Below are 27810 nucleotides of genomic sequence, written 5' to 3'. Positions count from 1 at the left end.
CACCTGAGCTTGTTACCTGTACACACTGTGGCTAATCAAGCTTGTATTAAAACCTAGACTGAGTGAAACTGCTATGCAATAGGAGTCTTATTTCCATCCCTACAGTGTGTGTTGCTCCAAAAATCTTTTCCATGCAATTGCCACAGTTGTAACTATTCTTTAAAGCTTTTCCTAATTCAGTGTTTATATATATATATATATAGTGTTTATATTCAGTGTTATACTTCAGGCTATGTTTTTTTTTCTGTTAATAGGATGAGATGATGCTGATGTCATGTACTAGCGTAGGGAACCGTCAAAGACTCTGGGAAGTTACGTTGAGAATAAAGAAGCAAATCTTTTTGCATCCAATAGAGACTCCTTCATAAGTCTGGTAAATTTGATGAGTTATAAAGCTTATTTTCTAAATGTATGAAACAATAACGTTTGTGTTGTTGTCATACTTCCTCTTTATTCATATGTACAAAGGAATATACAATTGCTCTGCAATGTATTACTGTTAACCCAGTATCTGTGTGTCCACTGTTCCAGTTCTGTTCCAATCTGCTGTTTAGAAGGTTTTCATCACAGCTGCAGAACAACAGAGGTCTGCCAGGGGTCTGTTGTAAAGCCATCATCAACAGTGCTAATGGAGGGCTGATTGAGGTTAAAGGAGAGGGGGGAGAGTCCATGCCCTACAATTTACAGCAGGAACACGGTCAGCAGGATTACAGCCAGGATCCCTTTGGCACACGGCTGGTTCACAGCACCTCGGCCGGCTTCGGACCTCTCTTCCGAAGAGTCTGCATGATTCACCTCTGTCTCCTCGCTGCTGATCTTCTCGTCGCTGTAGGAGGGGGTCCCTGGAGCGGAGTTGCTCTCTAGAGAGCTGTCAGAGTGCGTCTCCCAGCTGGGGCTCGTCCCCGGATCAGCGTCTGTGTGATCTGTGTCGTACCGCACAGTCGTGGAGGTCTGCCCAGCATCTGAAAACAAAGCAGCCTGTTTTTCAAGAGCTGTACCCCGCAATGCAATATAAAAAAATATCTAAAACTGGGAATGTTGCCAAACTAATAAAATAAATCTAATCAACAGAATTCCTGGGTTGTTCATTATTAGTTTTGTAGCATTCCATTTTGGATTGTGTTAGGAGGTGCCACTCCTACGGAATGCTGTGCAAACCTTGCTACAATCTGGTTTATAATTAAAGTAAACACACATTTCCCAATATATTTCAGCCCTTTTTTGTGCTGCAATAGTTTTGAACCCTCGCAATGCTCTCTGTCTTGCATGTTATAATGCTGATGAGACTCCTATTGCAAGACTCCTATTGTTTACCCATTCCAAGTTTTAATACAAGCTTGATTAGCCCCAGTGTACAGGTAACAAGCTCAGGTGCGTCTTATTAAAAGCTCATAGTAAAACCAGGAATGGATCAAACTGCTATGCAATGGGAGTCTTATTCCCATCCCTGCACTTTCACTTCTGATGAATCTCCAGCAGGACTTACCACAGAGCTTCTCAACACAGGTGTGGTCTGGGGGGCAGCTTGAGCAGGAGGGTCCCGACACGTACGGTTTCATACCCCGGTAATTTCCTCTAGAAGCAGAAGAGACGGGACAGGGTTTAAATGCAGAACAGTTGGTTCTATTGAGTGAAGATACAGAAGTGAAGCACATCTTCACTCACTTGGGATAGTAATTGCACACCAGGAATGTGAGTCTCTTCTGGTCTATCCCCTCCACTGTCTCACAGAAGTGTTCTCCACATCCAACTCTGTTGCTGTTTGCCCAGACCACCTGAAAAAAACAGTCATTCAATGTAAAATGAGTTTTTTTTTTCTATTATTTTCTGAAGTAGGAAAAAAAAAGAAAACTGGCAATTCGACAGATGTTTGTTTGTGTGTGTGTTTTATTGTCAGTTTATCACCACACTGTGCAGTTTTATCACTAGGATTATTTTGTAGTCAAGCAATTATTTGCACATACTGTACTGTGTTCTCATGAAGGCTCCTTTAAAAAAGCATAGCAAAGTCAAATAAAGCATAGTGAAAGTGTGGTAAAGCACAGATAAGCATTGTAAAACCCAGGGAGGTGAGGTAAAGCATATTAAAAAACTGGTCAATGCATAGTATGGGGAAAACACGGGCTCACACAAACACACAGAGTGAACAACACTGATGGAAAGAGACAACAGTCCTTCAAACTGAACGACAGGCGTCTCCTGTGATTTCCTCCTGTCTAGGCGGGGTTCGGGTATCTCACCTGGGTGTAGTGGCCACACATTTTCCCAGGCGTGCAGCTGCCTGTGTGGAAGGTATAATCCAGGTGCTCCTCGTACCAGCTCTGCAGCACTCGAGTCCCGTTCAGCTGCCCGCTGGTCAGGAACAGGTTCTCCCCCGTCTCCCCCCTGTCAGGGTTGTGGTCCCATATGCAGCCAGCGCCTCCAGCTCCGAGTCCCATTTCTAACACAAGCACACAATGCGCGTTTTTAACATTTCAAATGTGGACGAGTTCACATACGTTTAGAAATAACCACCTGGGTGTGTGTAGCTGAGAATTCTGTCCCCTCTGAAACCAGTATTCTTCACTTACCAACTCATGTTTTTGTCACAGTTGAAGGGGGGCAGATATTACAGTCACACCTCCCTGGAGGTCATGCTTTAAACAAGCTCACTTCAGAAATGCAGCTTTTAGAAAGACGATTGCAAAAACAGATTTTTTTAATAGTTTGCAAGCCGAGTGAACAGTGATCTAAGCAGAGTCAATGACAGAGTATAATACAGATAACAGGATATCAAACAGGTAAGAATTAGAAATGAAATGTTAGGAAACGTCAGGTTATGTAAAGTAACATTTTAAATGAACCAAAATAAAACAATAAAAATGCTCTGTATATATTGCATGGATCTGTATCATACATTAAGATTCCTGTAGGAGTCAGGTCATAACAGTGCCTGTAAATATATCATGGGCTGCATGTCCTTTAAATACCCCACAACTGTTTAAGTTTAGCTGTAGGGGTGAGCTGTCGTCTTCCAGTGTTGGGATCTGGTGTCACCTTGGCTGGAGCAACACGTTTGTAAATGGATCCGTTCCCCACCCAGCAGTCCCTAGTGTGACTTTCCCAGCAGTTGCACACTGTCAGCACAGACCGCTCTTCTGGCCAGCGAGTGATAACTGAAGCACTTAACTCCAGAAATAATGCAATGCACATGTTCCAGGATCAAATGAAAAAGCTGGTCTGCAATAAGCAAGCGTCCTTTTTGACCTTTTGGTAAGTTTGCTTATCGATTTGTTGTTGCTGATCTGAGGATGCTGTTTAAATAACGTTATTCAGCTCAGCTCCCTTTTCAGCAGAAACATGAGTTTCCAAAGAGTCTCTACTGAGCTGACCATAGTACACAATATATGATTCTGTATATTGAAACGCCAAAAGAACACTTTACACTGAACACTGAGGAAGGTGGGCTGATCAACAGAACAGGAGGTGATTAGGTAGCAGGTAGCAGGAAGCAGCAGTTTATATATATATATATATATATATATATATATATATATATATATATATATATATATATATATATATAATGTTGCCCCCAATGTTCTCCTCAATATGGAATGTCAACAGGTAAAAAGACAAAATAGAATAGCAAGATAAAAAGGTGCAAATACTGTTACAGCATCTAGGAAACAATATACAACTTTTTTTTTTCCTTGTAAAATTAAAACTACAGAGTACCACAAAGAAATGTATATAGAGACAGGGACCAATGCATATAACTTCCCCTAAACTTTTTAAATCCATGTGCAATAGCAACCCCTCTGGAATACATCGAGGGGGACACGGCTCCTTTCCCTTACCATGAGCTGCATGTCGGTGGCGCTGGGGCTGACCTGAGAGCGCAGTGCGTTGTGCAGAAGGACAATGCTGCTTTTCTCTTCCTCTGTGAGACCCCAGCAGTGTCCTCCCCAGAGCAGGGCGAGCAGCAGCCCCCAAACCAGCTCTCCACTCTGCATTCTGCCTGTTCACTAACACAGCGGAGAGGCAGGCAGCCTGTTATAAACTGGGAACACCCAGCTCCTGGAGGAAAGCTCTAGCTGCTGTGGCTGCTGTCTCTGCTGCTGTCTTAGAGCACACCAGCACACTGCAGGGGCACACACACACACACTGACACACGCACTGACACACGACGTCCTCTCATGCACATCAGTGAATCAGATCAACCAGATGAATAATCAAAGTGAGAGGTCACAAGTCTTCCTTATTGACAAAACACCAGGGGTTTTATTAATGAAATGTTAAGAAATATCTCTGCTGACTTCATAAGATTGCATTACTCAGCATGAACAAAGTATGACAGGTCTAGACAGCAGCCTTTATCATAGAAGACAAGGGAAACCGTTCATCTAGGTGTATTGTAATGGACATGCACGTCTATGTAGTCTTTTAGGGGGTTAGGATTGATTTGGGGGGGAAACATGGATTTAAAGGGTGCGTTTTCTCTTTGTTATCGCTTTTCTCTCTGGCTCTGGGAATGGAGTGAGTGGGAGGAGGCTGTTCTCAAAGGGAAATATAAAGGTGCGTATCAACTTGTTTTAATACCAAGAATACTTCCATACTTACTTTGTGACTGGCATAACAGGCACGCTCAAGAATGCTGACTCCTGGTCACAGGAGTTTGCATGTATGCAGGTGGAGGCAGCTGTTGATCTCAGTAATGGACAGCAGCCAGGGGCACTGAGCAGAGCATTAGTTCAGTAAGGCAAGAGTACAGAATCACACATACCCTGCCTGTGAGCTACCTGGGCAAGCTAACTTGGATTTGCTTCGTTGGCCTTGGTTCTATTCTGATGTTACCTACACAGGGACACAAATAAGTCTCCCATTGCATAGCAGTTTGATCCATTCCTGGTTTTATTATGAGTTTAGCCAGACTTACCTGAGCTTGTCATCTATATCCCATGGCTAATCAAGCAATTATTAAAATCTAGAATGGCAGGGCTCCAGACAAACTTTTTGCCTGAGGAGCCAATGACTCCTAGGCCAAGAGAATTGTTCGCCAAATCCAATTTCTTGTTGCCACAATAGGAGCTAGTTGGTTGCTACTATATTCAACTACTTAAAATACAACAACTAAAGCGATATTAAAACAGTAACTTGCTTGTTTATTGCCTCATTCTGCTGAGTGGTAAAACAAAGGATTTTTATATTTTCGATATTTTGTAAGCACATTGTCATTTCACGGGGCGGGAGCCCGGGCCATTAGAATAGTTTGTTAGATTGTAGATTGGGTTGGTAGAGGAGAGACCTCTAGAGAAAACATATAAAAGAGGTTGTCTTGCTGTATGAGGAAAGGCGTGGCCTTCAAGACTGCACAGCATCCCTCGAGGATAGAATAGTTAGCGGATGCAAACCTGAATCCCTCGAGGATGGAATAGGTAGCGGATGCAAACCTGAATCCCTCGAGGACGGAATAGGTAGCGGATTCAAACCTGAATCCCTCGAGGATGGAATAGGTAGCGGATTCAAACCTGAATCCCTCGAGGACGGAATAGGTAGCGGATTCAAACCTGAATCCCTCGAGGATGGAATAGGTAGCGGATGCAAACCTGAATCCCTCGAGGATGGAATAGGTAGCGGATGCAAACCTGAATCCCTCGAGGATGGAATAGGTAGCGGATGCAAACCTGAATCCCTCGAGGATGGAATAGGTAGGGGATGCAAACCTGAATCCTTCGAGGATGGAATAGGTAGCGGATTCAAACCTGAATCCCTCGAGGATGGAATAGGTAGCGGATTCAAACCTGAATCCCTCGAGGATGGAATAGGTAGCGGATGCAAACCTGAATCCCTCGAGGATGGAATAGGTAGCGGATTCAAACCTGAATCCCTCGAGGATGGAATAGGTAGCGGATGCAAACCTGAATCCCTCGAGGATGGAATAGGTAGCGGATTCAAACCTGAATCCCGCGAGGACGGAATAGGTAGCGGATGCAAACCTGAATCCCTCGAGGATGGAATAGGTAGCGGATGCAAACCTGAATCCCTTGAGGATGGAATAGGTAATGGATGCAAACCTGAATCCCTCAAGGATGGAATAGGTAATGGATGCAAACCTGAATCCCTTGAGGATGGAATAGGTAATGGATGCAAACCTGAATCCCTCAAGGATGGAATAGGTAATGGATGCAAACCTGAATCCCTCAAGGATGGAATAGGTAATGGATGCAAACCTGAATCCCTCAAGGATGGAATAGGTAATGGATGCAAACCTGAATCCCTCAAGGATGGAATAGGTAATGGATGCAAACCTGAATCCCTCAAGGATGGAATAGGTAATGGATGCAAACCTGAATCCCTCAAGGATGGAATAGGTAATGGATGCAAACCTGAATCCCTCAAGGATGGAATAGGTAATGGATGCAAACCTGAATCCCTCAAGGATGGAATAGGTAATGGATGCAAACCTGAATCCCTCAAGGATGGAATAGGTAATGGATGCAAACCTGAATCCCTCAAGGATGGAATAGGTAATGGATGCAAACCTGAATCCCTCAAGGATGGAATAGGTAATGGATGCAAACCTGAATCCCTTGAGGATGGAATAGGTAATGGATGCAAACCTGAATCCCTCAAGGATGGAATAGGTAATGGATGCAAACCTGAATCCCTCAAGGATGGAATAGGTAATGGATGCAAACCTGAATCCCTCAAGGATGGAATAGGTAATGGATGCAAACCTGAATCCCTCAAGGATGGAATAGGTAATGGATGCAAACCTGAATCCCTCAAGGATGGAATAGGTAATGGATGCAAACCTGAATCCCTCAAGGATGGAATAGGTAATGGATGCAAACCTGAATCCCTCAAGGATGGAATAGGTAATGGATGCAAACCTGAATCCCTCAAGGATGGAATAGGTAATGGATGCAAACCTGAATCCCTCAAGGATGAAATAGGTAATGGATGCAAACCTGAATCCCTCAAGGATGGAATAGGTAATGGATTCAAACCTGAATCCCTCAAGGATGGAATAGGTAATGGATTCAAACCTGAATCCCTCTGGAGCCCTGAATGGGCGAATCTGCTATATATGCACAAAGAAAGTAAATAAAAATCAGTTTATGGGGCTTTTGTCAAGTGTGCACAAGAGATTAGTAAGTTAGTGTCAACACCACTATTTTTCAAGCCTTTTTTTATCTTTCATTCTTTCACACTTTTTTTTTATTATTTTTTCAATGTCATGCTATCCAGGTTTTTGTGACTCTCAATTTAGAATGTCGGCTAAGATCCTTTCACATCATGGAACTGAAGGGCAGTGGGTGTGGCCGCTCTCGCCGTTAAGCCAATCGTTTCTTTACACCCAAGATCTTGACAGCATATGTCAGCGAGCTACCGCCCTCTGGAGGCCCAAGGTCAGCCCTGCAATTGTCCGCTCACGCTCACCTGGCCAGTAGGTGCCGCTGTTGCGCTGTGAGGATAAACAGTCCCTGCCAATGCAGTGCGATCCCACATGGGATCCCAAACTTAGAAGGAATTGGAAGATAAACAGCCTCAAATTTCTTTGCTCTACCATCAACCAAATAAAAAAACATTATTTTAGGGAACAATACGAATTTTATTTATAAACATTATCCAAACCTTTGGAGAAAGAAAAAAAATCACATCCAATCCAAACCAATATTTGTACATACATAATGTATTTTTACCCTTTTTTTGGATTATTCAGATTATTTACACATCCCCCAATACAAATATTTAAAAACGTTTAACCAAACACAAGGATACTGACACTTAACCTGTGGTGTGGGGCTCTACAGGCTAACAGCGAGACCACCCCAAATTCAAGACCTTAGACACCCTTGTCTTTCGCTGTATGCAATGAGGAATTACAGCAACAATTAAACAGTTGCAATACTTCTTTTTTTAATAATAATATTAATAATAATAATCCATCATTTTGCTGATCTTGCCTGTGGAGAATGCAGGGAGAAGTGATTTCGCTGGAAAATGAAATGCCCATGATTGGGTACTACAGCATGTGGTGCTGGCAGTGTATAGTAATGGCATGCACACACAGTTAAGTAAGACGGAACGGTAAAGTCCGTGCTCCACATACTTGAATACCACCAGAGATAAGGCTTGATCACTGTTATGCAATAAAACCCATAGAAAATGAATTCTACTTCTACAGGAAACAAGATAATGCGTTCCATGTGTGCTGGAAGCCAGCGAGAAGCAGCTGGGACCCCCAGAGGACACCGGGGCGCCGGGAGGAGAGGGGCTGAGCTCACTGGGAACAGGTGCAGGGTCCCACCCTCCTAATGCTGTGCGGTGATGTCATGAGCAACACAGCTGGGGCGCGGAACACTCCGCAGCACAGACAGACCCGCCCTTCAAACTGCACAGGCCTTTACCCTTCAGAGAGATTTGAGTGATGGGAGCACCTGAGTGATCTGTAAACCTTTCACTCATGTGCATACTGACCTGAACAGTATCGGATACACACAAGAGCCAAAAAATAATAAAAAAGAATATTTAGAATGAAAAAAACAAAGCAAGACAAAACAAAAGCAGCCTTGTGTGAAACCGGTAGTAGTGTTTCTTTTATTCTATTTACTCTCTGTGTGAAGACAGACCTGCTAATTGACCCAACCCTCATTCAAACCCTGATTCAGTAATGCTTCTTATTAGCACATTAGATCAGTTACTGCACAGGACTGACCCAGGAATACAAACACAGGACCTTTCCAATAAGTATGGGTTCAGCATGCCATGTCCAGTGTTATTGCTATTGTAGAGATTCGATAGGGCCCTTGAGCAAGCCATTCCTTAAACTGTCTGCTGCTAATTCAAAACAGATGTACATTTAAATGCAGGGCTTTTTTTTTTCAAAAACACAGCACAAAACACAGCAGTGGTGAGCTTCCACAAAACAAGTTCACTGTGGTTCTCACTGACAGACTGACATACAGATTTGGAGAGAGTTTCATTGATCACGTCTGTTGTTTACAAGATGCTTCATGCATTTTGGCCAGCGTTGGTGACATCAGGCAGCTGGGTGTTCAGACATTGTTTAGTGCAGGGGGTCCAATCACAGTCCAGGAGGGCCTGGTTTTGTGGGTGGAGTCCTAGTCAGACAGACAGACTAACGTTGCTGTTTCGCTGCAGGAGCTGGCTGGAGTCCGCTTATCTTTCCACAGACTGCTTGCAGGGGCTGGTTAGAAAGCAAAGCCGTCACAAACGATGCTCTGCCCCCGGCCTGGAAACAGGTCCATCTGCCAGAACCTGGAATCGGCATAGACTGTGGAGAGACAAGAGGGAGCGGCTAGAAGCACAGAACTGAAAGACTACGGGACACACATCATTATTACTACAGACCATAAAGTACTTCTCACTGGCTTCACACTGACAGCGATTCTTGTCATCTGATTTTGCACATAAAAGCGTCAACTGACCAAAAAAAAAAAAAACATATCCATACCATTAAGTCTTGCGTTATGTTGAAACAGCTTGGTCTTTAAAATATTAAAAACATCTGGAAGAATTGCTGGGATTTATTAAAGTACTGGATTTTGATTGTTTTGAAAAAGTTCTTCAGGGTCCCACCCGTCTGACTGTTCTTATTCAAAAGGGACCCAAATCACTCTGCTACCCTGAAATGTGTTTGGAAAGCCACTCCAATTCAGAACACGTGTTCAAGTGTGCATCCCAGCGTCACTGGAATGAGCAGCAATACTGGACCAGGAGTAAAACCCACCATCACTGCAGACACAAATGATTAAAATGACTCATCAATGCTATGATCTTGTGAAGCACCTCTTGACTGTCCTTGGCACTGACACTTAGTGGGGTTCCTGCAGGCTGTTGCTTAGGGACTCCACAATGTTTTGTGTTACACAGGGATGCCAAACTCCTGTCGAGGTTCCTGTACGAGCGAGCCAATGAACTGCATCCCAACAATGGGTCACTTGGACAGCTGCATGGGTGTGGCCATGTGAAAAACAATGATCTGAGTTATTAGCAATGTGACTTCTTGTTTCTGCATTTAACACAAACACCCTCTCCAGAAGAAAAACACACAACTGCTTTTACTTTTTTTGTTAGGTAATGTTTGTTTTGTGTTTTGATGAGGGCAGGGACACAGTGATGTCATGGTTCACTGTTGAGCCAGCCGCTGCTTCTGTTAAATTAACAGTAAGAAGAATCACAAGAGCAGCTGCAGCCTGAGCTCACCCATGTCCCCTGGTTCCAGCCACACGTTGAAGGAGCTGCACTGCCCTCGGCACTCCGCGAGCGGGAGGATTCTCAGCGAAGGCTGCCCGCTCCCCACCACCAGCCATCTGTACACCTGCTGGGCCTGCAGACAAACCACCACTGAACATAACCCAGTACAATACAAAACACAATGGGAAGACTTCCCATATTCAGAAGGGTTAGAAGTTTTAGGGTAGCGCTATTTCCACTGGCCACTGTGTATTAATAATCACAAGACTTTCTTCACGATGTACAGTATTCAAATCAAGGGGCGTGTGATTCGTGATACAGGACCCAAAGCAACACACTTGTAGCCCAACCACACAGTTCTTGAATGATGAATAAAGGCGATTAACAGCTGGAATGGATACACACTCTCCCTCTCTCATTTGAGTTTTGTCTTTTAACAAAACAGCATTATTAATGATCACTCGATCTTATTACTCATCATAGTACCCTATCAGGACCATCACATGTACGGTGATGCATGCTGTACCATGACCTGTGATACATATTGCGCCTTCACTGTATTACTACACCCCTACTGTTTAGTAGTCTTCAAAACATGCAAAGTTTCCCTTATAAAAGCTTACCCCGGTAAATTTTGTATTTTTACAGTTTTCCCCCCATGCTTTTTTCATGGTTATACTATTAATTTACCATAATTTGCCATGTTTTTAACACACCTTACTGTACCTCAATGTTTTCCCTGTACTTTAATACACTTTGCTGTGTGTTTACTATGGGAAACTTGTATTACAGTTGGCTGCTCAGCCTTTCACCTTCAGACTCCTGGCAGTGTTCACTTTAACTTTATCTTCATCAGAGATCCTCCCTGTGACACCACGCTCCTTACCTTGCTCTGCAGCCCCTGGCTGTCTGTCACCAGGCAGCGCTTCAGAGAGACCCCCTCCCTGTCCAGGACTCTCTGCAGCTCCGCACTGGGGAACAGCCCCTGCAGCACCTCCTGACGGCTCACCAGCTGGGGCTTCCTGAGGGGGAAGACAAAGAAATCATCAGCATCATTAACCAGCTCTCCAGGAGTCAACAAGGAGATGGATCACGTGAGCATCCACTGCCCCCTGGGAGACGGACTGAAGAGGGATGAGGAAGGAGATGGCAGGGCCACCTTGCAAACAAGCTGTACCGTGTACAGTGCAACAGAGGTTTCGTCTTGTTAAAGCAATCTATTACACAATGATAAATAAATGACAACTAATCACCTGTGTGTCAGTCTAAGGTAAATGTATTGCACTGCACCATTTCAAGTGTATATGCACTTAAAGCTTGAGGAGTCCTGTACTGAGGCTTGCTTTCAGCACACCTTTAAATGGTGATCAGTGAGCTGCTGGTAAAGCACAGTACGCCTAATGTGGACACAGTTAGTTGCTTGTGGACAGAAGGTCTCCACATTAAGAGTGGTACACTGTACACTAGCGTGGAGGCAGTTTCTGCTCAAGCTGAACTAGAGCCCACTCTTCTCTTTTTACCACAGCAGTATGAAGTTGGACGGCTCCTTTGGGAATTCCTGCGCCAGGACGATCAGGTTTTCCTGCTCCCTGATGAAAAGGTCCATGAACTCCTGCTGTCTGGAGTACAGCTGCTCCAGGTCTGCATAGGACAGGGTTAAGGACTGGCCCCCCTAAAAGAAAAACAGCACGTTTTGCCATTTACTCAAAATGCTTGTCATTACATTTATTTAAGTTTCTTTTGGTATTTCTACATGTGGCACTATTGTTGTGTTACAGCGGTTTCCAGTTATTGATGAAAGACCTCATGTAATTGCCTTGTGTTGTGTTGCTCTTTGATCCTGAAGCCCCGCTGCAGTTACCTCAATTACTACAGGCTGCACTCCCTGAAGGATGCAGTCTGGGAAGCCCTGACCCTTCCACACATCCAGCACAGCCGACACCGAGGCACATTCAGAGCAGTTCACTGCAGCTCCAGATCGCCCCTTCTTATGGGATCTCCACCACTCGTGGAACCCTGCAAAAGGTAGAACAGCATTAATCTGCATGGCCCTCCGGAATCCTCAAGCCCCTAACACTCCAACACAGACTGGTCTAACAGGTCATCAAGCATTTTTCAAAAACTCCTCTTGTGTTTTTTTTTTAATTATTTTGGTTTGTTTTCTGTTAAGAGGGATTTTATCACTTTACCGGGTTACGGTAAGAAATCATATCATTATTAAAAGCTGCAGTTGTGGTATAATGAAGCTTGACATTGCTGTTTGGGGTTGTGTGGGCAAGTCCAAAATAATGATTATGTGAATTCAAGTAGATCTTATGTAATGTGTGCCTATTTTATGGTAACAAGAACATATAGCGTGCCTTAGTTAAGGATCATTATATTTGGGGGGGGGTTTGGGTCAGGTGTGACAACGTCTCTCTCTTATCCAAACACTGCTTCCTCACAGCAGCAGAGAGGCCAGCTGGGTTCGGAGGTGGAGCTGAGGCAGCTGCACGGTCCCTCACAGCGTAAGCATTTGTCTGTTTATTTCTGAATATATTTCACCAGGACATCCCTACTGAGATGAAACATCTAGTTTCTATTTATTTAATAAGAGTATCCGAGTACGCATCACAGAAATCAACGACTGCGCAATGCAATGAGTCCAACAACCCAATCATTATATAAATCAGACGTGAGACCCATTGATCAGAGAGCCATAGCAGCTCCAGGTTTTAATTAGACCCTTGAGTTTCAGACGCACTGCGTTGCATTCGGTTCATAAACCAATGCTTGTAGTGAAACCTGGATTTGTTATGCAAAGTGGGGTTTATTTCAATGCCAGTAAACTAGGCTGGAGTTGTGCAATATTAGACACACACTAACAGGGTCAGGAAGGAGTCATAAATATAGAATTGCAGACTTATGCAACTCACCAGACAGAAGCTGGATTAGGAAGTTTCATTCTGAATGAGTGAAACCTTATCAGCACCATCTGAGAGCAAACCACAGGATACAATGCAACCCTTAAACACAGTTTGAAACATACTTTTGTCCAGGCATGAATAAACCACAACTAGAAACAAATCTAATAAAAGGTCAACCTAATAAAGACCAGCCTATCCTAAAAGAAACATGAAATATGTCATTGTATATGTAGCTATCACAGGGATGGAAATAAGACCACCGTTGCATAGCAGTTGGATCCAATCCTGGTTTTACTAGGAGTTTATTAAGACACACCTTAAAACCTGGAATGGGTGAAACTGCTATGCAACAGGAGTCTTATTTCCATCCCTGTATCACACACTAAACCAAGCCAGCTATAACAACAATTGCAAAACACCCCCCACACCCTTTAGAATTACAATGTTTAAATAAAAAAAGATCAGACAGCCTGTCCTCTAACAGCCCTGGCATCTGGAGTAAAGTCCAAGCAAAACAAGGGGAGTTATGAAACATATTAAAGTGATTCAGCTTGTGGAAATCACAAGAACTGTTGAAAAGTGAAGAATTGGTGCAAAACTGATCCGGGGCTGCAGGCGTAGGGGAGAGAGGGAACGAAAGCCAGACGTGGAAGATCAGCAGTAGAGACACTCAAAACAATTCAAACAAACAATAAGCTGTTCTCTTTTACAGTTACACTGAAAAGATGGAAATGATAGATTGATTGATAGATAGACAGACAGACAGACAGACAGACAGACAGACAGACAGACAGACAGACAGAGTCCAAAGTTTACATACCCCAATGGAAATTTATAATTTCTAAAAATTTCTCGAAAGCAAAGAATATCCTATTCCTAATCAACATTAATGATTTAGATTCTGGTATAGTAAGCAAACTTGTTAAATTTGCAGACGACACAAAAATAGGAGGAGTGGCAAACACTGTTGCAGCAACAAAGGTCATTCAAAATGATCTCGACAGCATTCAGAACTGGGCAGACACATTGCAATTGACATTTAATAGAGAAAAGTGTAAGGTACTGCACGCAGGCAATAAAAATGTGCATTATAAATATCATATGGGAGATACTGAAATTGAAGAAGGAATCTATGAAAAAGACCTAGGAGTTTATGTTGTCTTCCTCTAGACAATGTGGGGAAGCTATAAAAAAGGCCAACAAGATGCTCGGATATATTGTGAGAAGTGTTGAATTTAAATCAAGGGAAGTAATGTTAAAACTTTACAATGCATTAGTAAGACCTCATCTAGAATACTGTGTTCAGTTCTGGTCACCTCGTTACAAAAAGGATATTGCTGCTCTAGAAAGAGTGCAAAGAAGAGCGACCAGAATTATCCCAGGTTTAAATGGCATGTCGTATGCAGACAGGCTAAAAGAATTGAATCTATTCAGTCTTGAACAAAGAAGACTACGCGGTGATCTGATTCAAGCATTCAAAATCCTAAAAGGTCTCAATGGTCGCAGGCCAAAGAAAAAGCCAGTCTTAGGAAAACGTCACAAGGACAATCGCTTAAAGTTTGCAAAATGGCATTTGAATGATGGATATGAGTTCTGCTCAAAGGTTTTGTGGAGTGATGAAACAAAAATCGAGCTATTTGATTACGCTGATAGTCGTTACGTTTGGAGAAAGTCTGGTGAGGCGTACAAAGAAAAGAACACCATACCTACTGTCAAGCATGGAGGTGGTAATATCCTTCTATGGGGCTGTTTTTCCTCTAATGGCACAGGAAATTTAGTTCTAGTACATGGTAAAATGGATTCCATAGCAGACCAATAGATATTGGCCAATCATCTGAAACAAAACTTTTAAAGTGCAACTGGACATTCCAACACAACAACGATCCAAAGCACACATCAAAATCTACTTCAGAATGGTTAAAGAAGAATAAAATGAAGGTTCTGGAATGGCCTAGTCAATGTCCTGGTCTAAATCTGATTGAGAATCTTTGGTATTGTGCACAAGAAAAGTCCTTGGAATTTGAATGAACTGGAACAATTTTGCGTTGAAGAATAGTCAAAAATCACTAAAGAATCATGCCAAAAGCTCACTGACAAATATCCTAATCGTTTAAAAGAGGTTATTATTGCTAAAGGTGCCTCAACTAGCTATTACTTTAATTTTCCTTGTCAGGGTATGAATACTTTTGAATGAGCATTTTTGGAGTTTTGCAAAATAAATAATTGTAGACATCTATTTTTTCCTCATCCACAAAAGCAAAACTTTTGCTACAAAAGATTTTTCCTAGAATTATTTGCTTTAGAGAAATTTCTAGAAATTATAAATTTCCATTCGGGTATGTAAACTTTTGACTACAACTGTATATATATTTTGTATGTATCCATATCGATGCTGCGGTGGATTTTATGCGAGCGCATTTGTTAAATGGAAACGTCCCGTTGTATCATATCTATCCTAAAAAATCCCTTGAGAAACAGGAAGCATCATAGTGCAGCACAACAACACATGTTCTAAGTACTAAATAAGTTAGCAAGCAAGATCCAGAGGAACTAAATCAACGGTTCTATGTATTTTACAACAAAAAGGAATATTCAAATTCCAGAAAGCAAGTGATTATTTAAATCCTGAAGGTACGACACAGTGCAGAACAATTCAGGGAAAATGGAAATGATCATTCAAATCCATTCCCCTGGGTACCAGTTAACACGTGTTTAACTAATAACACAGCCTTTCATTTCTACAGCTGATACGAATCTTTAGCAGACTACAGATCATAAAGACAAGACTGCAGGACGCAGAGAGACTGCCAAATTGGACTTACTCATTTCAAATGACTAGCAAAGTGTTTTTGGCAAGCCAAAGGCTTAGCAGCACAGCAATTCAAATGTAATTCTGAGGTAAGAATGCCCTATTTATAGGGTGACCATATGACTCCAGGTTCTCCAGTTTTTGAACCCACAGTGCCTTCAGGATTTTTTTTTTATCTGTGTCTTGTCTTTTAGAAGTGCAGAACTACAAATTCCACAGTGCATTGCGGTCCCTGTGAAAGCAGAGTTAACTATGTACCTTCGAGGTTGTACTTCTTGGCAATGGGCAGAGACAGGAGGCGCACATGGCTGATGGGAGAGGACCAGTTGTGAGCATGACCCACGGGAAACCTGTACTGTGGAAAGCTAAGAGGGTAGGTGAACGCCAGCACTGCCACCAAGAGGAATCCCAGTGCAATTACAAGCTGCATGAAGGGAAAAGGAAAGACAACAGTGAAAACATGCAGCTCCTATAGGTCCTGGAAAAAAATCACATTGTGCTTCCAACACCTCAACTGAAACATACACCTTGGGGCTCCTGGGAGGGGTTAGCCCCTTGTTAATGAAGTCACCCACAATCTAGAACAGTTTGGTGAATAACGAACTTGTGTTTCATTAGTAAATGCAGACTCTGTACAGTATTACACATTTCAAATGTAACACTTGCGATTTCAGTTTAGCATTTCATATTGTTTGCTAGAAGTAATACAATGATACATTAACATGATGGTAAGAATCCAGAGATTCAACATGTATCGTCGTTTACCCCTTCCTTAATGCTTCCCATCTATTTACAGCACAGTATATAATCTGACCTTGCACGCTGCCAGCAGGATGGGGAATTGGGGCGGCTCTCGCCTGGGCTCATTCGTTTCCAGCACCTGCTTTATGAACTTCTCGATCTCCCTCTCCGACATTCCATATCGATACCCGGATCGCCTCAGGATATCGACACTTTCAGACAGCTTCTCATAGATGCATGGCTCGCTCGGAGCCAGTCCCATTGTTTATATACGTTTACGATGTGAAGTGTCAGTCAGTTCTGAGGCGTTTCTCTTGTTACAGGATCAGTGGTTTTACCCTCTGAGCTAAGGCCACTATGGTTTTCAAAACGCTTTGTAAAGGTTAACAGCCAAAATAAGAATAGTCTGTGTCTCTTCATCTTTATTTTTTTCTTTACATATTTTACTACTTACTAGCAGGGCGGTGCAATGAATGTTGCGCGAGTAATTTGTCATTTCAGCTCTCGGTATAGGGAAGTTAATATTTGTCATACATTACGTAGATGTTTAAGGTACTTCCTTATATACAATTATAAAATGTTTAGAAAGCTGCCGTAGCTTGTGCAAGCACATTCACGATTATTAAACTCCTCTTATTTGCCGTAGCTATCTTACCGATTTCCATGAGATTTTTCTGCTTTAGTTATTTTTTTTCTAATACAAAAAAAAAAAACCCACACACACAAAAAAACAACTTTACATCTTTTTTTTCAAATCCTGTCTCCTTACTGACTGGCAAAACTTCTACAGTTCTGACAAAATTATTCTTAAAAAACTAAATATTATTGCATACACTTACAGTAAACTGAGGTATATGCACCGGTGTAAAGTTTCGCAATCAAGGTCAGTATTCAGGTTTAGTTAATGAATATGATAGCAGAACTCCTGTTTTTATAGGGATACGCTGTTCATAAGACGTATGCAAAAACAAAACAACATTCTGTGATTGCTATTCGTATAGCTTCACCAATACAGTTTTACTGTCTCGCTACGCGTTGCATTTTCACCTGCTCGCATCTACGCTGTCAAACTCAAGCTCTCGTCAGCCCTTCCTGCTTTTCAGTATAAACATCCAGTCTGGGATACGCCATCAGCAGATTCGTTACAAAAAAGAGCACAATTTAATTTACAGCCATACATTTTAATTAACTATTATTAAAAATAGTATTAGCTTTCATTTTATGCTAATCTATTTACTCCCTATGTTCTACTATCGAAAATAGTTCCTTGAAATGTTTAGTAAACATTGGTGACGCCACGAAATCTTCTTTATACAGAAGCAAGGTGTTCTGGGTAAGAGAGGTTCTCTTCAAGCAGTGTTTTTGGTGGTGGCTTGTATATTGTTCCTTAAAGCATATTTGTTATACATTTCTATACCATTTCCTGATTTTAATGTTATTTTTTTACTTGATTGTCTAATTTCGAAACTTGCTTCTCTAAATAACTTTATTATTTTTTTTAGTAATTCATTAAATGTTATTTTGTATAATATTAAAATGTTGGATAATTACTTTTGTATCAATCTTTTGATTGATGGTAGACGTGGCTTATTCAAAAATACAATAGTTGCATTATCACCATTAACTTGTTAAATAACTTTAATACAAACAGCATTATTTATTAGACACTCTCACACACGTACAAACAGAAACAAATATTCTAGAATACTTATGCATGTAAACACAGAGTTTTGAGTACTTATTCAGAGTACTCCTATTCGGACTGCAGGGATAATCAGAACAACGCCCTGTAGGGTTACCATGTGACTGCGTGTTCACCGGGACAGTTCAGGCTTGTAAACTTACACCCCATTGCATTCTGGTAAGTGTAGTCCTCTTAAAAACAAAACAAAACAAAAAAAAAAACAATTGAAAGGTACCTGACACAGGTAAAACATACCGGAATGCACTGTACTGCTGTTTTTGTAAACATGTTAACGCTCATTAATACGAACCATTGCTATGTTCGGATGAACGGGCTTCTACTGTATGTTATTCTTAGTTCATTTTGTTGTTGAAATGATATAGTGCGTTCTGGCACTTTTTTTTGGGGGGGGGGGGGGTGGAATCGAGCACTATGGAGTTGAAATTGAACAAATAAACAAATAAACATGAGCAGATTGATTGTTACTTGGCTTGTGTTTTTCATGCACAATAAAAGCGGATCGAACTTGCATCAAAAACACAAGCCAAGTTAGTAGAAACAACTGGGGCAATCTTGGCCCCCATTGTTTTTGCAGTTTGTGCCTATTTGCTTTGTGCTGGGCAAGGTTGCCCCAATGGTTTCTTGAAACTTGGCTTGTGTTTTTGATATCTCCACTTTAAATGGCTTGTCCCTTTTTATAACTCTGCATTTTTTCACATTGAAAATGTGTTTTTGTTTCAGATTCATTACACTGCACATATGTGGCAGATCAATAATACCACTTGGTGGAAGCGCTGGTGTTTTCTGTGTTTTTGTGATCTCTTGTGCCACAACCACAAACATTCTTGTTCTCATGTCCCACTGTTAAAATCAGTCCTGCATAGTTTACAGAAAGTATGCCTTTTTCCAAACTGGGTCAAAGTGCGTCGACCCACATCCTGAGGTGGGTCGCTGGGACCCCAGTTAACCCGGGTACGATCCAGGTACGTGGTTTCACACTATGCCGGATTGTGACCCGGGAAGCCAGAACCTGGGTCTGGACCCGGGAAGAAGTGCCATTGTGAAAGGGGCTGTAGATGGTCAAGTATGTGAGCTTGGCTCGCGCACTGAATGCATGCCTGCCACAGGGCTCCTCTGGGTCCTAAACCCTGCTGAATACAGACAGGGATTGCACCACAGACCCTACATGACTTGTGCAGAAATTAGTTTGCTGACATAAAGGTCGAGTTTTGAGGAAAATCTGAGAGAAAACCTGCCCCAGGAGTTGTCTGGGAGAAGTCTTGCAAATAAGGGAGAGTTGACAGGTCTGTGGGTGTGATTGAGTTGTGGTATGGAAGTGACAGTGAGGCAAAGGAGAATATTTCTTCTTTGTTAATAAGCTATGTGAAAAAAACTGCTTCCTAGCATGCATGGGGTTTACCAAGATGAGCCCTCTCTCCCTGTATTTCCATGGTGTGGGTTAATTTGCACCTCTGCTTGTGTTTAGTTAGTGTTTATAGACAGTGGCGTCTCTAAGAACAGGGGAAGTGCTAGATTAAGATGGTCCTGGATTTTCATGTATTTGGAGATAATTATTCATTAATTACCAGCTGAGAATGAACTCTACATAGGACAAAGTATAATGGTCTACTGTAAACCTTTGAGATGTTTTATTCCCAAAACACAAAGAAGAGAACTTTTTAAATGATTTCATTCATTGCTAAATGACCGATTATATTTGTGTGTTCCTTCGTTGTGCAATATTTCTTACTGAATGCAAATTCATATATTTCTGTTGAATTGTAAATGCTGTAGTTACTATTTATTTATTTTCAACAATCAGAGGTATAGTCTAAGGCACGTAGTGGACTCCATTCAGCAGCATAAAGATCAAACAAACACCTCACAATTTTGATGCATGCATTTATTTCTATTGCTAACTTTTGACTTTACAAATTCACATTAAATAAGTTATTTATAAAATATATACAGAAAAGGTGACATGTTCAGACAAATAAATTATTATTTGTCTGGAGTGACAGCAAACAAAACAAAAACAGTTGCGTAGTTCACTTTGAGTTTTTTGGTATCTTTTTTTTCTCAGATAAAACTTATATATACAGAAAAATGGACTAGCTTTATTTCCTAGAGCACTCTGTGTGAACTACACGCCTGTTTTGTGTGACACAGTCACTAAATGCATTAATACAAAACATTGCAGAGATCCGTATCAGATAAGAGTTCCATTTAGTTCAGCATTGACGATTACATCTTCCATACATTTATTTTTTAGAACATACAAACTACACAGTTGTTTTTAATTCTATGTGGCTATGATCTCCATGAGGCTTTGCTTTGTGACTGCTGATTCAACAGAGTCATACATTTAGGAGCAGTTTGTGAAGAAGCGTTCATTTCCTGTACTGAGTGAGCAACAAAACAAAGCCCAATGAAATAAAACACTTTTGCTATTTCTTTTTTAATCACCTTTCTATTTTTTTTGCAAATTTTTGAAAAGTAGACTCTTACTCAGCGCAGCAAGAACGTGCAAAAAAAACAACTAAAATGAACCCTGGATTGAATGGTTCCTGAACAAACCCAGCTGTGAGCATGCAGAATCCAGAGCTGGTAGCAGTGGTGCAAATATTAAATGAGGGAGTGAATCTTAAAAGAAGAAAAACAACCGCAGATATGATGCCCTCTGCATCCTTCTAGCGAGTTACTGTTCTTTCTACGTTTGTCTGTGCAGGAGGGGATGTGGGGTTAGGGTGTGGGGACACAAGAGCTCACAGTACACTGTGCAGAAATCTAGGAAGTGTGAATTAAGTTGCTAACAAGGCTACTTCATTTTGATCACAGGGGTACCCATGAATTGACCTGCCCTTCCCATGATCATCGTTATGATACTTTCTGCAAACTAACTATTGTTAATCAAATACACTTTAAAGCTAAAATCAGGATGAAAGGATAAGGGGGGGTGGAGGGAGGTGCCTCAGCAGTGTAGAAATACTAGCCTTCTAGACTAAGGTAGAGGCTTAAGAAGTTTATCAAAAGCAGAATGATCAATACTCTAACAGAACTCTTCTGCAGTTTCTGAGTTACGTTCTTTTGCGGATTACGATATCAGTAATGTCTCAGTTCATGCAAATAGTGTGAAAAAAATGGAAATTGAAAGCCGCTATGTCAAAGAGGAATCCGGTGCCTGAGGTGTGGAGGAGCTGAGCTGGGGGTCTACGCTGGGGACACCTGGCTGGAGGACACAGAGGACACTTCTGTCTTGCTCTGGGATGCTGTGGAGGAGATGTCATCATCCCCAAGCGGGTTCTTTCCGCAGCAGACTGTGGTGATCATGCAGTTACGGAACTGGAGGGGAGACAAAACAGGCAGGAGAGGGTTGAGTCAGGCTGGAACTGTGACAAGGGTAGAGGTTTGTGTTGCGAGGGATATGGTGCTGCAACAATCCTTATTTTGGGAGGGGGATGTTTTTAAATTTACAAGCCGTCATCTATGGAAGTGCTACAGATTGGACCTGTGTGTTCCTTAAATAAATATTAACTACAGTATCCTGTTGCTGCTGACTGGGCTAAATCAGTTTATCAGTACTGTAGGTTAACAGCGTATACCAGATCTTGAATTTGCCTGCCATTTGTATATCTAGGACCACCCGAGAGTGCAGGATCTGGGTTCAAAAGTCTGGAGAGCCACGATGCTCACCCAGACCTCGGCTTGTCCATCCTGTTACTGTACTAGCCACACTCCTAAGTTGTTGACGAGGGATCACATTTATCATCGCCCATTTATGTGTTGAAAACTGGACGTCTGGCTAAGTGGCTAACCCCGGCCCGCTACAGAAAAATGAGCGCTGGGTATATTTCTTGCAGAGCGAGGGGTTTAAATGGTAATGGGGTTGGGACAGTGGAAACTCTGCTAGTGCAGCGGGTACCTGTTTGTTCAGCAGCACGTAGATGATGGGGTTATACAAGGCAGAGCTCTTGGAGAAAAAGGCAGGAATGGTCATGAGAGTTGCAGAGAAGTCGGCCCCTTGGTTCAAGAAGATCCACAATGCCACAGAGGCGTAGGGGGTCCAGGCCATCAGGAAGCCGATGACCATGAGGATGACCATGCGCGTGACCTCGCGCTCTGCTTTCTGGGTGGTGGCAGACTCCTGCTGTGCTGCGGCAGCCTGGGGAGCAGATGCACTGTCACCATTGAAGCTTGCAGTTCAGAGCTGGTCATCAGTACACTTACTTACGGAATGTTTTTGAAATGGTTTACTAGGTGAAATTTAGATTGACAGCCCTGGAAAACAGAAATCTGCAAACCCTGGGATAACTTTCTAATCTAAAAAAAAACGAGATGCTCTTCAATTGTGCCTGCTCAGAGCTTCCATCTTCTCACACATAACTTGAAACTCTCAACCATATGATAATTCTATGATAGGTTCTACTAAAAAGTAACAAATGTTTTTGTGTTGTAATATAATATATTGCTTATATTTTAAGATGGTTAGCATTAGCCCCTCCACTAGATGATTATAATCTTCCTCAATTGTTCCTGTTGTCTTTTAGTACCTGGTTTCTATTCGGCGAATGTTGACTAATAAGAAAAATGTGAAGTGGCATCCCATTGTTCTGGAGTGTATGATAACAGGAAAGATGCTGATAAAGAGTTTACTTTCCCAAGCGGGTTTCTGTGTCTGCTCACCTCTTTGACTTTGCATATGAGCTGCCCATATGAGAAGAATATGATGACGACTGGAACGCAGAAATGCACAGAGAACATGTAGATGACATAAGAGGCGTTGTTAAAGTGAGGGTTCATCGTGTAGTAGTCAGGCCCGCAGGAGCACTGCATTCCCTCTGGGATGTATCTGAAATGACAGGAGTTCAACTTGGAATCACCAATATAACCAACATCATCATCATCATCATCATCATAATAATAATATATTTTTTGTGCTCATGAAAATAGAACGACACAACTGCACCCTATGTAGGTAGAACACTAGAGACTATTCAATACATATTTATAGATTTGGATCAAGGTTAAAGCTTTTATTTTCAAGTAGGTCCTAACAAGGTCCTGCATGTACAGTACCTACAATCCGATAACTAAAAGGAAATGTAAGCTTGTGTATAGACCAGAGGTAGGGCCAAAACCAGAGCTGACATTCTACCGAGGTCAAACTGAGGTTTCAAGCTATAGCTGCAGTATCTATATGACTGCTTGGTATTTACTATTCAACCTCCAAATCTATGTTACACAGCAAACCAACAGAGAAAATGAAGGAGTCTTTTGTACTTTACCAGCATTTTTACATGAGCATCAGTTGCAAAAAACAACTGAGGACACAACCTCGGTGTCCTCATAGCTAGTTACAACCATGAACAGAGGTGGTTAAACCAACCATAGTCACACTTATATTCATAATTTACATCATGTGCAAGAGAAGTATTTTTTACTTTTTTAAATTTCTAAATGAAAAGAAACAGAATGAAATCACATTATGAATACATGTTAAAATACATTATTTAAAATACGAAACGAAAATTAAGCAAATTACATCTTATCACAAGTCGAGACTTTCTTTGCCACAGCAGCCTGAAACCACAGGAGACTCCAGCAGCTCCTTCAAGAGTTCAATGTGGTTTACGCAATTTACATAAGTCACAGCATAATCACATACTACCTGCACTGCGCAACGCAAACCTGTCTTGCTCTGAAAAGCGATTTCTGTTCATCATTTGAAAATACTGTATCCCACTTAATGTATTTTGCTGCCATCAAGAAATAACTACTGCACAGAGTAAGTGCAAGATTTCGGTTTAATGTTGGAGAGAATTAAAAAAAATGTTTAAAACCATGCTAGTACTTAAAATGTCTTGCTCGCAAACCTTTCCTGTTTTACAATGCATGTCTTGCGACTCTCGACCAAAATTTTGGTATGCGGCTGATAGGGTCAGGAACCACTGGTATAGACCATGCTGCAATTCTAATTCCCCTATCCCTGGATCCCCCTTGTGTCCCAGGATTCCCATACCTGGACCAACCGAAAATCGGCGGCGCTGCGCAGGTAAGTGCCATGACCCAAGTGAACGCGATACCGATGGAGGCGTGAGTGCTGGAGAAGCGGAAGCTGCCCATTGGCTTGCAGACGACAATGTATCGCTCGATGGCCAGCACCACCAAGGACCAGAGAGCCACCTCACCTAGAGAGAGAGACAGGCAGAATTTAGAGGGGGGGGGGGGGGGGGGGTGATAAATGGTTAATGGTATGACCCCCCCTACTTAGAAGCACTTCTATTAAATGTTCTTCAGAGTAATCCAGCATTGAGAAACCTGCCCAGCATGTCTAGACAGTGGCAGTTCTGTTTGCGCTTCTCTTAAAAATGGTAAACTCACTGCAGCAGAGAAGCACAGAACCTCTTTCTGTTCTATTTTGTATCGTATCATCCATGACTATTACACACTCAATTAATGCTCAATTTAGAAATACTCAAAGAAACTCAAATTGAAAAAGACTTGTCATTGATTTTTGGTTTCTTGTAGCATTTCTAGATTTTTATTGTATGGAATCTCCCATGGATGGTAAATACAAAAAAAAAGATTCATATAGCTATAAAAGGTGGCAGAATGTAGATGTAAAGAGGTCTAAGAATCCCAGTGTCTCAGTCCCAGTCAGATGGAATACAGGGCAGATACTGGAACCCCTACTGGAAATTCCGTCTCGTTTGAGCAGTCCCGTGAAAATCCATCGTGAATGATTATAGAGGTCAATGCTTGGTCATTTATGTAATCATATTACATTTTTAACATTTCCAAGGTTTTGCTGTAATCATTTTAATTTCAGTCTATGCCTATTACATGTACATAGATTATGGATTATTCCATTTTGGTATCTTTTAATATGGAAATACTGACTTTGTTTGGCTGGATTTCAAGTTGCAATCCGCAAATTAAAAGTTAAAAAAATGTGTCAGAATAGGTCTGTAAATATGTGTCCTATTTTCTGTAATTATCTTACTACTAATCATTAGCCTCACTTTCCCCTTAAAACTATGAAGAAATCTACTCAAATAAGAGCAAGCAAACATCAGTATATTACACATTCAACACACTCTCACTGTTCCTGATGAATTTGCTGTATAGATTTTTTTTTAACATACAGCATGTTTACATCCTGAGAATTTATTTTCAAGTAGTAGTTACTATGTTATTATTTAACGTTAAAACAATGTGAAATCAGGATCTGTTTACTTCAGTTGGTTAATTGTTTTTAAATCTAAAAGCTATTTGTAAGTAGCCCCACCCCCTCCCATACTCCTCACCTCCGAGTGTCGCCATGAAGCCTTCTATTGCACAGCCGGTGGGGCCGAACACAAAGTATCCATTCATGGCTGAGTAGAAGGTAATGGTGAAGCCGAAGAGGACCATGAAGAGGCCGGCCACCGCCAGGTTGACCAGGATGAAGTTGAGAGGCTGCCTCAGCTTCTTGTGCTTGAAGGTGACGACCAGTGTGAGCAGGTTGATGGGAAGACCCAAGGAGATGAGCAGGAACATGTAGGCACTCAATGTGAAGAACTTCCATGGGGCCGCCAGGTAGTACTGCGGATAGTCAAACGGGCTGCGGACGACCCCTGACCGGTTAGAGAAGGGAACGTAGAAATTGTTGCCCTCTGTGCCGTTCATTTTGATAGAGTTATTTATACAAAAAAACCACAGATAATATGAGAAGAATAAAAGGAAAGAGAATTTAAGAAAAGCAATGGTTTAATGTGGTTTTAGATGGAAACTGAAGCTACTAGCTACCCAGCTTTTCTTTGAAAAAAATCTCTGGCTGCAACTGTGGCTGCTTCACCCTTGCCACCACCTTTCCTACTCTGGTGTTGGTTTCTTGGCTCCAAATGACACAATTTGAGGGTTTTAAACCCTTTTTAAGTAGTGTCAGCGAGGATTAGGGGTCAAGGACATGGGGATTAAAAAGGAATTGACGCTTTGAGATTCTTCTAATCAGCTATTGGCCCATAGCTTAATTAAGACAGTCCAATTTTGCTTAAAGGATTTTTGTCCTCATTTGGAGATTTGGGATTGAGGCAGAAATTGGGGAGCTCTTTCTGAAGAAGTTGTGTGTTTCTTAGTCTTCATTTTCTGGGTTGCCTATTAACCTGCTCTTACTCTTACGAGCCAGGGAACAGAATGTTATGATTTGCCATTAAGCAAGTCCTCAGTTACCCCCTTTAGGGGTCTATTCATAAAGGGTTAACGCCTGTCGAAATGAGATAACAGGAGTACGTGATGGGATTTCGTCCATAGCCATCTATTTAACGTCAGTTGCTATTCAGAAGAGATAATTCAGGTGCGTCATTAAGCTCCAAAATTTTCGTCTACGAAGGCATGTTTTAAACAAATTGAGATAAAGATTAATGATTTCCCTCGTTAGAATACATTTTTCATTGGTCCTGAGCATCAACCTGCTATTCATAAGAGTGAATGACAGCAAAATGTTGTCAACAGCTTGCAGTTATTGAACGCTAGGTGCGGTGGAATCTACGTAGCGAGGGCTAGGCTGGGTTTAAAATATAATTTATGGTAGCCGTCTACGCCACTGAAGGCACTACCTTCAGATTAAGTTAAAGATTTTAGGTTGTTAGCACCAGGTTCTTTTATTTGGGCCAGAGGATAAAGTCTTGACCAAGTACAACACAAACACACAATAAAAATGCCATGGATGTAAAATAATCACATTTAAATAATCACATAATTTTGTTTCAATTCTCATATTGCACAAACTAGTGCTGTCTTTTAGTTACAGTGTTTCAGCCAAATAATTCAATTTGATACATTGTTTCAAGGGTTCAGTCTTTCTTTCTCAGGCATTACACTGTTACATAGTTTAATATAGCAACAAGTCATTTAGAGCAAGAATACATTGTTTCATTTCTCTCTCATATTCAGACACACACACACACAGCACTAGACAAGACAGGAGGTTCCCAAATTAAACACAAACATAAAAACAAAACAAACAGCGCTCAACATAAAAGTGAAAAAAAAGGTATGCTTGCCCTTGGAGTCAGGGATGGCAGCGAAGTTTCTTTTTCAAAACCGAGTTACTCAGAGGTGTCTGCTACAGATACCTCACCGCTATGGATACCCAAAATGCTAAATCTCGTAAACGGGTGCTTTCCAACTCAGCGCGTACATTGCCTCTTAATCGCTCACTTGATTCTCTGCAGCCACCCACTCCAAGATTCGTAACTCAATGATCTCTAAATTAGTCTGATCAATTGGTGTGTCAAGAAGGCAGCTGGTGTAAAAGGAAAATACTTTTAGGGAATATAATCAATCTGGAAAGACAACAAATCAGGTCAAACCTTCCCGTATCGCCAAATCAAACGAGTGCTATAGCAGGTCGTGTTTCTACTTCTTTGTTAACCTATTTTTTTTTAATGTGTGATTGTGTATTTATTATACTGTTACTCTTA

General features: G+C 41.6%; 3 protein-coding genes across 3 annotated transcripts; all 3 read right to left on the bottom strand.

Annotated features, from left to right (window-relative positions):
- Positions 1 to 436: 436 nt before the first annotated feature.
- LOC117435658 (peptidase inhibitor 16-like) lies at positions 437 to 4078 on the bottom strand. The gene is made up of 5 exons (XM_059004546.1): positions 3797 to 4078; positions 2241 to 2440; positions 1666 to 1775; positions 1487 to 1575; positions 437 to 962 (listed from the first exon to the last, which is right to left on the bottom strand). Exons 1-5 carry the CDS (start codon positions 3993 to 3995, stop codon positions 682 to 684), a joined length of 879 nt encoding a protein of 292 aa, XP_058860529.1. The 5' UTR covers positions 3996 to 4078; the 3' UTR covers positions 437 to 681.
- Positions 4079 to 8817: 4739 nt separating this feature from the next.
- LOC117394726 (bombesin receptor-activated protein C6orf89 homolog) lies at positions 8818 to 17993 on the bottom strand. Its single transcript, XM_033993225.3, has 7 exons — positions 16736 to 17993; positions 16180 to 16345; positions 12068 to 12222; positions 11727 to 11878; positions 11093 to 11228; positions 10216 to 10339; positions 8818 to 9283 (listed from the first exon to the last, which is right to left on the bottom strand). The coding sequence occupies exons 1-7, from the start codon at positions 16922 to 16924 to the stop codon at positions 9201 to 9203; spliced, it is 1005 nt and encodes a 334-aa protein (XP_033849116.2). The 5' UTR covers positions 16925 to 17993; the 3' UTR covers positions 8818 to 9200.
- A 2219-nt stretch (positions 17994 to 20212) lies between these two features.
- LOC117966032 (green-sensitive opsin) lies at positions 20213 to 26216 on the bottom strand. Its single transcript, XM_034911363.2, has 5 exons — positions 25654 to 26216; positions 24366 to 24534; positions 23030 to 23195; positions 22269 to 22508; positions 20213 to 21688 (listed from the first exon to the last, which is right to left on the bottom strand). Exons 1-5 carry the CDS (start codon positions 26012 to 26014, stop codon positions 21557 to 21559), a joined length of 1068 nt encoding a protein of 355 aa, XP_034767254.2. The 5' UTR covers positions 26015 to 26216; the 3' UTR covers positions 20213 to 21556.
- Positions 26217 to 27810: the final 1594 nt, after the last annotated feature.

This window comes from Acipenser ruthenus, chromosome 30, assembly GCF_902713425.1.
Source record: "Acipenser ruthenus chromosome 30, fAciRut3.2 maternal haplotype, whole genome shotgun sequence".
Taxonomy (NCBI): domain Eukaryota; kingdom Metazoa; phylum Chordata; class Actinopteri; order Acipenseriformes; family Acipenseridae; genus Acipenser; species Acipenser ruthenus.
The sequence above is the reverse complement of the archived record's forward strand: the minus strand, read 5'-3'. Positions and strand labels throughout refer to the sequence as shown.

Bases quoted from the DNA above. Each gene is read 5' to 3' on its own strand.
- LOC117394726 (XM_033993225.3), bottom strand. From the start codon at position 16,924: ATGGGACTGGCTCCGAGCGAGCCATGCATCTATGAGAAGCTGTCTGAA. The intron at 16,346-16,735 runs GTCAGATTATAT...CCCTTCATGCAG, and splicing joins TCCTGCTGGCAGCGTGCAAG to CTTGTAATTGCACTGGGATT. The intron at 11,229-11,726 runs GTAAAAAGAGAA...CTTCCCCCTCAG, and splicing joins TCCAACTTCATACTGCTGTG to GAAGCCCCAGCTGGTGAGCC.
- LOC117435658 (XM_059004546.1), bottom strand. From the start codon at position 3,995: ATGCAGAGTGGAGAGCTGGTTTGGGGGCTGCTGCTCGCCCTGCTCTGG. The intron at 2,441-3,796 runs GTTGCTATTGCA...TGCTTGTGTTAG, and splicing joins CCTCGATGTATTCCAGAGGG to AAATGGGACTCGGAGCTGGA. The intron at 1,776-2,240 runs GTGAGATACCCG...TGTTTTTTTCAG, and splicing joins TGTGTGGCCACTACACCCAG to GTGGTCTGGGCAAACAGCAA.
- LOC117966032 (XM_034911363.2), bottom strand. From the start codon at position 26,014: ATGAACGGCACAGAGGGCAACAATTTCTACGTTCCCTTCTCTAACCGG. The intron at 24,535-25,653 runs GTGAGGAGTATG...CTCTCTCTCTAG, and splicing joins CTTCATGGCGACACTCGGAG to GTGAGGTGGCTCTCTGGTCC. The intron at 21,689-22,268 runs GTACCCGCTGCA...TCTCCCCTCCAG, and splicing joins ACGTGCTGCTGAACAAACAG to TTCCGTAACTGCATGATCAC.